Raw genomic sequence first — 12,172 nt, 5'->3', positions numbered from 1 at the left:
CACCCAATTAACACAGTTAATGGTTTAAATTAAATTATCACAAAAGTTATTTCCACTGTGTTATCTACTAGAAGTTGCTCCTATTTTCAGTAGAAGGACTGAGATCATTAACTTAATTCTTTGGTATATTTCCAATTCTGTGCTATTTCTGAAACTAAGTTTTGAGAACTGAAGTAGAAAACTGTGTAGCAGTGTTGATCTGGATGAACACCAGAGGCACATTAAGGCTTGGAATAAAGAGACACCAATTTTAAATTTCATTATCTGTATTTCAGTAAAACCTACTTGAATACACTTTGAAACAAGAGTACAACAAAATAGAATATACTTTAAATGTTGAATATACAAACTATTATAGTTCATTCTGAACACTGGTACTTTCCTCTAACTTCAACTAAAAAATATACAGGCTTTTAATCTACCTGACAAGAGTTCATGCCAAGCGTGACCTTTCAAGTGACAGAGTAAAAGCTGAAATTGAAATGTATGCACAGATGTTCAGGCGAAGTGGGTGATCCAAGCAGCAAGAGGCTGAACAACCTCCGGCTGCTTTGACCCCAATTAAGAAACCAACAGACTTGACTACCATACAAAATATGTTACATGTAATTCTATAACAATACTGTGCTAGGTATAAGATTTTTTTAAAAAAATTGTTTTAATAAAAAATGCTTTACACAAAGAAGCCTTTAGCTTATTTCAACAAAGGTAACTGAAAATCAGTCTAAGGCTTTTATTTTAAATCTGCTTAAGCTGCATGGGACAAAAAAATTCTCTAAGTCTTCAACTTCTTGTAAGAAGTTCTTTAATTCTTTCCTTATTCACATTCAAGAATATCTAGTAGCAGAGTTTTTCACATAGCACCAGTTGAACACTGTGAGTACACAGTAGTAATTGCTGGTATGCATATTCAAATGCATCAAATGTGTTTTGTGTAACAATGAGCCTCTTCTAGATGCCCCCTCCATCTACATAAGCCAAGACCCTCACAGAACCAGTTTAGTGTTCCATGTCTTAGTGTAACTGGTAATGCAGTGCGCCTCCTGAGTGCTCACCCGCTATTGCCTTCGGCTCCAGGAATTTTCTTTCTTCATCAGCTTAACCCTGATATACAAGAGGCAATTGTGTCAGTGTGTAGATCTAGTTCAATTCCCACTGAAACATGGGACATTATTTTGCTTCCAGTAAATTTCTAATATACGCATAACTATTAACAATTTTTTAAAAAAATCAGTTCTTTCAAATTCTTGTTTGTGTCCAATTCCCTGGCTTCCTATGTATGTCAGTTTGCTTAATTCCACAATGGTCTATGTAATTAATGTTCACAGCTGCTTTTTTTTTCTTTTCATTTTTCGCATGTTACTATTCCTTCTGTTTTCACTTGTACAGGTAGGGCAATAGCAGAGGGTGTACTAACGACGACAACATGAGTGACTGTTTTGGTTCCATCTGCTGGTTTCTCTTCTTGTACTAGTTGCAGGGTCTTGATCTCCCGTTCCTGCTTTAAAGCCACTGCTTCAGATTTGACCTCTGGACTTTTTATAACTGCACTAATTACCCTCGGTGGCGTATGGCTACTTGCCTGCTGGGCGGGCATTGATAATCTCATCACTGGTGTCCCGTGGGTTAAAGATACTGGAGTAAGTGCTCTCACAGCCAGAGGTGTTCCAACTATGTTAATACTCCCTGTCCCTGGCAAACCAGTTTTTGTTTGCAACTGGCATTGTGCAAGTTGTGTAGCAGGGATGGTGATTATTTTTGTAGGCTGCATTGTGATTTTCTCTCCATTTTCAGCAGATGATGGCATCATTGTAGGGATTGTTTGGATAACTACCTTTGGGGTTGTTGCTGTTGTTGGGCTTGTGCTGGTAATCAATGGTGACCCTGCATTTACTGATTGCACTGCAACAGTTGATATTTTCTGTCCCAGAGATGTCATTACAACAGGCACTTGCATAGCCACCCGAACAGTTCTGTTAAATAGATGAAGATAAACCCTACATTAAGACCAAAAATTTGTGACAGATACATGCTTTAACTGAATAAAAGACCTTTTAATCAAAAGAAAGAATTATTATATATTATAAATCTGAAGTAAAGGCAAAAGTTTCTACCACTACTCCAACTCCAAACTGAATTCTTTAAAAATAAAGTAAAGTAAAGGGGAAAGTGAAACCATTTAGGAAGAAAACAGCAAGAGATCTACAAACAGACAGACTTTCTTTTCAAAACAACTTTTCCTGAGGTCCATGACTGCACATAACTGTAGCTCTTCGAAGTTATAGGTATGGGCTCAGAATCCTCCAAAAATTGCTTCAGGTAATCCTTGACTTATGACCAGTCCATGTAACTATTGTTCAAAGTTACAATAGCCTTGGAAAAAATGCTTCATGGATTCTAAATTATTTCCAACTGTCGTATTTTTTTTGGCAACTTCTGAGACACTCAATCATAAGATTATGAACACTTGGCAATCCACTTAATGGCCAGTAACCGAATGCCCAATAATCATCTAATCACCATTGACAATCTTCCCTACTGGCTTTCCTAGTAAGTCAATGCTTTCGATTTCAGCAGGAATGCCCATGCATAAAGAGACACTCGTGTGTAGCCTGCGCTGGACCTCCCAGGGCTCCACTCAGAGCTCTGATGCACCCTGTGCTCCTTACCTTATTTGCTGTCTCTCTATTATCACACTGAAAATACTGCCTGCAGAACAGAGACAAAGGCTCACTTCAGAAAGGTGAATGGGTGTAGAAGTGAACACACATGTAGAGGAGAGAAAAGGCAGAAAGTGGGAGACGAGTGATGCATGTGTGTGTGAGAGAGAGAAGGGATGAGTTTGGGAGTGAGCAACAATAGCTGAATAAAGCAGGGAAGAGGGCAGGGAGGAGGAAGACTAACTGGAGGGCAAAGAGAAAAAGGGCAGGAAAAGGAAGGGGAAGGGAGTGTCACCCTTTGTCACTCTTGGGCTTCCTCTAGCTCTGCCGTCCCTTTCCTGCCCTCCAGGCCAAAGGCATACATGCCTTTAGCAGGGGGGGAGTTGGTACTTCCCAACAGCGGCACCTGGACTCTTGGAAATAGCAACTGTCTCAACTGTTTCTCTGCTGGGAAATGAGGTTCTTTTCCAAATGCATTCTAGCAAATTCCTGTCACTCCTCAGTAGCTGTGTGGAGGTTTACCATGCTTGCATCTCAGAAAGGGAGGCTTTTCAGCACCAGAGCAGATAGACAGCAGTAAGGTAAGGAGGCTCAGCACAGGAAGTGTGCTGTGGTTGGCAGGGAAGATTTTCAGCCCCTGAGCAGATAGAGACTCAAACATGGCCTGCATCAGGCCTCCCATGATCTCCACCAACCCAAAGCACCCAGCACATCTTGCCTGAGACTCCACTTAACAGCCTGTGAGATTGCTTAACAACCATAACCAGGAATGCTGGAATTGCACTTGTTGGGTGAAGAGGTCACATGATGTCTCACTTAATGATTGCTTTGCTCAACAACCAAGGTTTTGGTCCCAATTGTGGTTGCTAAGTTGATGACTACCTGTATAAGAACTCTAAACAATATCACAAAATATTACAAAAACAAAACAATAAAAATATTCCTGAAAATAATTATGTGGTATATTTGGTTTTTAAAAAAAAATACAGAAATGATTTAAATTTAATTTTTGCCCCCAATTTAACATAACATATGGCCCTTGACCTAGACCAGTGTTTCTCAATCGTAACTTTTGATGCATGGACTTCAACTGGCTGGGGAATTCTGAGAGCTGAAGTCCACATACTTTAAAGTTGCTGAGGTTGAGAAGCACTGACCTAGACTACTCAGTATGTAAATCATATTGCACTCACCTGGGAGCAGTTGTTGCTGAAACGGTAGTTGTGGTGGGTGAACAAGATGATATTTCATGCCCAGGTGAGGAGATACTCATTCTGGCAACAGATTTCTCTGATCTTGTGCAGGTCAACTGAGAAGTGCTTTTTCCTGTGCGAGCAGAACTCGCTGTTTTTAAGAGGTTTTCTGCAGGCAGTGATACCCGTTCCAATGATTTCTCATCAGTGGAAATGGATAAATCTTCACTGCCACACTCACTTTTGTCATCAATAACAACAATATTTTTGGGCATTTCCTTGAATTGATATACTAGCCTTTGTCCTTCAACTTTTGCTAGAATTCCTCTTTGATAATAGTATCTGAAAGAAATACAAAAGTGTAGAACATTAACCTAAATAAACTATTTCCATTAGGTTTCTAACCTTTAAGTTACTTTGTTCATAAAAGTGGTATCTCAATTTTTTCTACCTAAAGTTACATATCAGTACTTAATTTTAGAAGGCAAATGAAGTAAATAATATTTTCCTTAAGAGTGAAAAAATTGGAATGTTAATTTAATAGCATTAAAAAGGTTGTAGAGAAAACATGATACCTATATTAGTTTAAAAAACATTTTCAATATTTTCATCTCATTTTTTTCTTCAGTTTTTTTTTCTTTACCTCAAGGCTCTTCCCATTGTCTCATAGTTCATATCAGGCTTGTTCTTGTGTTTTCCCCACAACTTGGAAACTGCTTTTGAGTCCACGAGTTTAAAAATGCCTTTTTCTCGCTGAGTCCATTTGATATATCGAGGGCAAGTATTTTTATCTTGAAGTAAATCCAGAAGGAATTCCCACAAATAAGTTGTATTTCCTATTTGCAAAACATATATTTCAGCAAATCAAAGAGCTAATTACCTCCAAACAAAATCATGCAAATAACTCAGCCAACATATTGGAATAACATTTAATTGCTAAGTTATATAGTGTTTTTATGAAAGCTAGGCATATGTTAAATATATTTTCAAAATGGGCAGAAACCAATTTATGGAAGGAGACAGTTAAAGACAGTTTGTAATTATTTATTTATTTAAAATGATATTTCAAAAATACTGAGACTTTCTAGAGTAGGAATTTGCTATGTAATTTTTAGTATTTTTCCAATAATCTTGAAAATGCATTTGTAGTTTCCTAAATGAACATCCCATATTTTTACTTTTGGAATGAAAGCATTATTAATTATTGTCATTTAAAAATACTTTTATACATAAATAATCAAATAAAGGTGTTGATCTCATCTCCTTGCCAAAATAATAAACTAGTTAGCATCAAATTTATTAAAAGGAAATTTCTGATAAATTTATCATAAATATGTTTCAAAAGAATACATTGTTTAAAAAGCTTATGTAGTTTCCAAGAACATCTAATATTAATAACTTCAAGATTCAGTAGTTTTTTTTTCAAAGCAATGTATAATCTACTATTCTTATATCAGCAAAAAAAAGAAAAAGGAAAAGAAAACAAGAACTCCAACTCATTTTTAGCAAGATTTCTAAGCAGCAAGCCAAAAATGAAGGTCATTCTCAGATCTTTTTTTTTAAAAAGGCTCCCGTTCTGTATATATGGATATATGAAGAAATAGCCAAATACGTATGTCTTAATACCACTTTAAATTTGAGGTAGGGGCAGGGTTTTTCTCTAAATAACTTATGTATATTAGACAATATAAAGGTCTAAGTATATAATGCAATACATGTAATGTAAAATGTAATATATAATATACAAAAGCCACCACATATACCAAACCCCTTAGTAATAAATAAACTATATAAAGACCCCTTAGCAAAATATCAGAATTTCCAAATGATAACCTGGGGAAATTAGAATAAACTTTGTGGCCAGTAATGTTTCTTTCTCCCACCTATTAATAGAGTGTATCATCTCAACCATCAAAAAACACTAAAACAAATATTACAACCTTAAATAACTATTAGAGACAGATAGATTCATGATGAGATGAATTAAATACCGATGAGCAACCAAATAAGGTTAATACACAGGCACGCAACGTGTAAACAGTGTACGACAACAAAAAGCCAATCCGTAGATCCACATAGGTGCTCAAAATGATCTCACCAGTAACCTCTCTGCAACTATTAAGCAAAAGTGAGGTCTTATTACAGACAGACTGGTGAATCCATGAGCAGATGCCTATTGTTTTTGTGTCAAAATGCAGAACAAGTCTGCTTTCTGTTGTATTTTTTTTTAACTTCTCATTCTGGTCTTACAGTCCTCGTATTTCTGAAACACTAAATAGATCCAGTCCTACTTAGCTTTAAACAAGATTGTCTGGATGCTGTGACTCTCCGGGAGATACAAGTAACAGCAGTACCCTCCACTCAACTGTCCTTGAAGGCCAATACAGGAACATGCCCTACCTGGAGAGATAATGCCCTTGTGACTCTGGAAACACAGAAACAACAAAGCATGTGCTTCTCTGTATTACAGTGCCTGTATTACAGAGACATTCATACTAGCTTTGTCTCACCATTATTGCATACATACATACCCAAGGTGCACATGACAATTTGAAACCTCCCTGCTGCTTTCAGCTACTAATCCTGCTACAGCATACAATGCTGTCAGATTCTGCGCAGCAGCAGCACTGAAAATCTATCAGACCTGTGTCATAAAACAATCTTAATGAATACCTAGTTCATCATACCAAAGTGCTCTATACCTGATAGATTTAGTCTGCCACATATTAACCCTATACCCATCTAATGCTCCTACCCCTCCATTTAGATTTCTTTCAGAGTTTGATTTTTAAATATACAATTTTATATTTTTTAGCTTTTTTATAATAACAACTATGTAGACTCTGCTTTTTAGTTGATTGTACCCCACCCTTCATAAGCTGGTCTTTGACTGTAACAAAGATGTGACAGAACTAATAGCAATAAGGAAATAATGAAAATCAGGAAACAAGGGGGAAAGAGCTTTTACACCCCTAATTTGCAATCTCATTCTAAACTTAAGCCTTTCCATTTCAGAGATTTTGAAACAACCTATTTCTGCTGGAATGAAAAGGGACCTACAGGAAACTTTGTGGAGAACTAGTGGGATGTGGTGGTTAAAATTTTGGACTCCAGTTCAAATCCACCCTCAACCATTGAGGGTCCCGAAGTGACTTCGAGCAAGTCATTTTCCCTCAGCAAAACCTAAAAGTCAGACACTAATCAATCGTAATAAATACTCTGTTAATATGCTAAATGCTACTGTAAATCTTCAGCAGAAATATTAGATTTCAGCTGGGAAAAAAATCACATTGCCCAAGCCATGTACAGACAGAAATATATACCAGAAATCAAAACTTTAACAGAACCTTAGTTGATTGGGGGGAAAGCTTGAAAACTCTAAAAAGACTGGCTCCAATTGGCCTTTATTGTTAAGTATTAGTGCTACGGGGAATATGTTTTCCTAAATATTTCACAATATTTAAAATAAAATATAATTAGCATATTACCTTTGCCTTCTCTTGGCTTCTTTTTTATACCCAAGTCTGGAGATGAACTGGAAATGGTTGATGGCACTTGAGATTTTGGCTTACGGCCAGCTGCAGTGAAACAATCATAAAAAACAGTATTTCTCACCTTCAGTTCTCTCAGAGTTTAGTTTAACAAAAATAAATCATTACGGCTGATCTTATGCAGCTTTAGAAATACTGATGCAGAAGGTTAATATTTCCTACTTGCAATTTAGAACACTACTCCATCACAGTAGGAAAACAATACAGTGCAAGTGCAACCATAATTATAATCACATCTGATGTATTCAATCAATCAAAGGCCATTAAGCCTCATCTTCAAAGTATTTATTAGCTTTTCTAGGCAAATGATCATATAGAAAATATGCCGTAGCTCACTGAACTGTTCTGCTACTTCTTGTTATCATACAAACATTTCACGAAGTACCTTTCTTTTTTTTCATGGGCTCATGGATTTCTGGAGAAGTTCGTGAAGGAGATGCATCCATTGGTTCAGATTCTTCAGTGGATACTTCCACAACTGTTTCTGTGATTACATCAGGTCTCATTGCAGCATGGATGAACTCTGGAGTTGACACACAAGGCGGAACAAAAACTTCCACTAAAGAAAGAAAGAAAGAAAGAAAGAAAGAAAGAAAGAAAGAAAGAAAGAAAGAAAGAAAGAAAGAAAGAAAGAAAGAAGGAAGCAAGGAAGGAAGGAAGCAAGGAAGGAAGGAAGGAAGGAAGGAAGGAAGGAAGGAAAGAAAGAAAGAAAGAAAGAAAGAAAGAAAGAAAGAAAGAAAGAAAAAGAAAGAAAGAAAGAAAATAAATAAATAAATAAATAAATAAAGTAAATACTTTTTTTTAAAAAAATCCAGATTTTTCAAGTTACAAATACACTAAATATATTCCAAATTTTGGAAGCATTCCCAAAAGGTGCCAAATAAAAAATAAAGTTTTTACATCATTCATTTGCATTCAGTTGCTAGAATACCCACAAATAATGTGGTGCTGCCTTTATTATGACCCAACATGGGTTAATTGTTTTCAGTATTGGAAAGTTTGTATACTAAATTACAGCTTGGAAATAACTGTGTTCTATGTGACATTCATTCATTCATAAATTTAGAAAATTAGGATTTTCTATTGAAATGAAACACAATTGTTCGCTAAATATTCATTTCAGCTAATCCCTAGATGTTATAGTCTAGTTTGTTCCTCATTAGCATATCACTTCCTCCCATTTTATAAACTGTGTCACTATCACTAGATACAAACCATAAATTGCATGTAAAGGTAATAACTGAATTTGCAATGAATGTGGATAAATTTAAGCTGATGGTACAAACAGAAAGAAAACTGTAACCAAGTACAAGAAAACATTGTTTTGTGCTGACTTCAGTTAAGAAAACCTGAGATAGATTTATTAATTGATGTACAGATCAATCTAAAGTGATACTTATTAGATGGAATGTTCTGGAAACAGAAAATGTGCAGTATATGTTCCAAATAGCTACAATTCATACAGTAATTATGAATTACACCATTATTTTCATGCAGTAATGGAATATTGCACTGGGTAACATTACATACCACATGCAGTATGTAATTTGTAGACCAGTTTTAGGAACAAAATTACTCATGACCTATGAGCAGAAAGGTATAATTAAATATTAACTGATTAATATTCCTCCCCTCTTATCCGAATTAAGAGAACTTGAAGGTCTGAAAACGTTTATACTGAATATTACCCAGGGGATAGCTATGTGGTGAAAATAATAAGACATTTAACTGGTGTAATTGAGTCACATACCTGGACTTCGAGCATCTCTTAAGCAGGTTGGAGATTCCATATGAAGCAAGGCTTCTGCTGCTTCAATTGTCTTATCTGAACAGTGCACATTGCTGCCATGAACAGATGCTTCCACTGTAAAAAAATAAACATTTGTTTGACAGATATTGTGAGCCAGAAGTTTCATATGCCATATAATTTTATTTATATACATGGTTTTAGACAAAAATATATATTAGATATATATTCTCATTTTTTTGACATAAGAGCGTATTACTTTTTTTTACAAATCTCAAAATCTAAAATCCAGTGGTTAAGTTATGATACTAAGCCAAAACAAAACCAAGCACATGATAGCTTAGGGAAGTAGAAACCTAGATTACTTAGTTCCAGAAAATTAAGACAAAAATGTACATTCTGCATAAAGTTCATCATTCAAGAACAGCCTACTTTATTCAGTCTCCTCCAGAATAAATGAACAAGCAAAAAAATTAGTTAGCATACTGTACAACTGTATGAAAAAGTTGAACTATTCCTGGTCAAATTGTATGCTTTAAAGAATCCATAAAAAGCAGAAGCTGACATAACTTATGCACGTTGCAAACATATACCTTAACTGGGTTTCTAGACTTTTGCAGGCAACTCTTATATCAAACATTCAATCCACAAAAATATATATTTATAGAAGTAGGTCCACGAAGATGTGCCAGTAGTGTAACATACAATGTGGAGTACTAAATCATAAGATTAGTGATGTCAAATTTTAAAAAATAAGGCGGTTCAATCGATCCCCTAAGAGACATGCATATTTGCATTTAAAAGGTAATCTATAAGTAATTTTAGAATTCTAATTGCCTATTTACATTATTATGTTTAATCATTATTTCAAAAGAACCAATTTAAAAACATCCCTGATCCTTATCTTCTTTATTGTTCACATTCCTAATTAAATGAATTAAAGATTAAACTCGTAAATGTCTAATACCATATACATCAATTATAATAATCCGATTAAAATTTAGATTATGACAAGTAACCCATTCTCAAGTTTTTTCTATATTAATTCACTAGCCAGTTTAATTTCTGTTTATAAAAATGTGAGGACTAATCTAATTTCAAGGGCATAAAAAGCAAAGATGTTGACCTTAAATTATCTGCACAAATATAGAGATGGGAATAATCAATGCAGCATTTTTTCCTTTTATTGGGGGAGGAGTCCCCTGTCCTCTTTCATTTTTTATTTTCCCCACATACATACTAGATTTATTCAACTCACACCATTCCTTAAAATCCAAATCCCAACTGGAATTTTGTTAGTTTAAATGTAAAGTTGTACCCCAACTTTCATTCAGAAACGTGTAACTTCTCGGGAAATCAATGCAGAGCGGACAACTGCAGTGAAAAGAGGAATCAGTGAATGGATTGGAACTCCTCTCCAGATGAAGGAGAGAATAGGGATCAAACACAAGTTTGCTCCACACAAAATCTCCTTGCAAAGAGAACATAAATATTTCCAGCAGGTTTGAGAGTTCTGGGAGTTGGCCATCTTGCCTAAGGCAGGATTCAATGCCTTCGAAGGGGCACAGGATGTTTTCTCTTATCTACTTTAAGAAGCTGCTTATTATTTCCTTGTGAAGAACCTTCTGAAGGGCAAGTGAAGGGCGCGTTTCATTAGAAAAGGAGACTCTCCTACCTTGGAAGAAAGAAGTTCTATGTAAGTTTAGGGATTAAAAAGAAAAGAATGTTAACTTTTGGAAAACAGCAAAAGGGAGACAAGAATGTTGATTTTGAAAAGTTAAAGGGATAGATTGGCTTGAAAGAATATGAGGTGTTCAAAAAAATTTAAAATAATATATAAAAATTATGAAATTAATTGACAGAAATTTAAAGGAAAGTTTTGTTGACTAGAAAATGAACAATTGTTAAGAGATGGCTTGAAAGTTGAATTAAAAGAAACCAGAAAAAACTAACCATTACAATTATTGAATAAGCAGACCATTAATACAATAGATCAATACTGTTTTACTGGAAGAATTCAAGGTTGTTTGTGGACAATGAACTCAGAAATTACTTACAAGATTGTCTGGTACTATAACAGAGGATACTGAAGAACAACACATCTTATTGGATAAAAAAGAAACTGATGCAGATTTGAATGTGGATTTTTTAAATTTATTTTTTAAATGCCAGATTACAAAGATGATATGGGGGAGAAAAAAGATGTTGTGGACCTGAAAACGGATTTTAAAATATCAGAATATAAGAATGATATGGAAAAAGATGCTGCAATGTATTTACAAATAAAACCACCTGATGTCTTAATAATTAAAAGGGACCTACAAACAATAAATCAAAAGAATGATCTGAAAGCCTTCTGTTGGATTTAAGAAAAGGAACATATTAAACTAATAAGTTGTTCCTGAAAGGAGGCAAAGAAAGAAATCAGCTTGTGGAACATTATTTGATGGGTTTAAAGATTTTTTAAAAATAAACAAAATGAATTTAAAGTGGACTTATTTGAACAGGATTAATATATTGTGATTTCTGATAGATATTAATGGAATTTCTTTTAATAAGCACTTGAATGACAAGATTTTAAAAATCTATTTATAAAAAAAGAGAGGTTTCTTTTGTTTTTTAGAGAAACGTGATAAATTGGAATACAAAATGGACTTACTAGATTAAGGTTAAAATGTAGTATGTTACAATTTCTGGTAGATTTTAGGAGATTTTTGCCGTTTATAACTAAATTATTAGTTTTTATTACAGGTAATTCTTCACTTACGACAATTGAGCCCAAAATTTATGTTGCTAAGTGAAACATTTGTTAAGTTAATTTTGTCCCATTTTATGACTTTTCTTCCCACAGAACTGTCATAAATATGAATATGAACCAGTTTCCAAGCATCTGAATTTTGATCATGTGCTCATGGGGATGCTGCAATCGTTTTAAGTGTGAAAAACGGTCGTAAGTCACTTTTTTCAGTGCTGGTGTAACTTTGAAAAGTCACTAAATGCATTGTTGTAAATCAAGGACTA

At 34.7% G+C, this 12,172-nt stretch overlaps 1 protein-coding gene across 9 annotated transcripts in view; it reads right to left on the bottom strand.

Annotated features, from left to right (window-relative positions):
* Window positions 1-248: 248 nt before the first annotated feature.
* The window catches only part of ELF2 (E74 like ETS transcription factor 2), a 50,369-nt gene continuing 38,445 nt past the window's right edge, over window positions 249-12,172 (bottom strand). For all 9 annotated transcript variants that reach the window (XM_058192689.1, XM_058192692.1, XM_058192690.1 and 6 more), the window contains 6 exons: window positions 9,155-9,268; window positions 7,790-7,963; window positions 7,342-7,431; window positions 4,497-4,689; window positions 3,854-4,195; window positions 249-1,973 (listed from right to left, as the gene is read on the bottom strand). In XM_058192689.1, the coding sequence (XP_058048672.1) occupies window positions 1,346-1,973; window positions 3,854-4,195; window positions 4,497-4,689; window positions 7,342-7,431; window positions 7,790-7,963; window positions 9,155-9,268 (1,541 nt within the window). In that variant the 3' untranslated portion in view covers window positions 249-1,345. The remainder of the gene's footprint in view (window positions 1,974-3,853; window positions 4,196-4,496; window positions 4,690-7,341; window positions 7,432-7,789; window positions 7,964-9,154; window positions 9,269-12,172) is intronic.

This window comes from Ahaetulla prasina, chromosome 8, assembly GCF_028640845.1.
Source record: "Ahaetulla prasina isolate Xishuangbanna chromosome 8, ASM2864084v1, whole genome shotgun sequence".
Lineage (NCBI taxonomy): Eukaryota > Metazoa > Chordata > Lepidosauria > Squamata > Colubridae > Ahaetulla > Ahaetulla prasina.
Note: the sequence above shows the minus strand (reverse complement) of the source record. Positions and strands in the feature narration are given on the sequence as shown.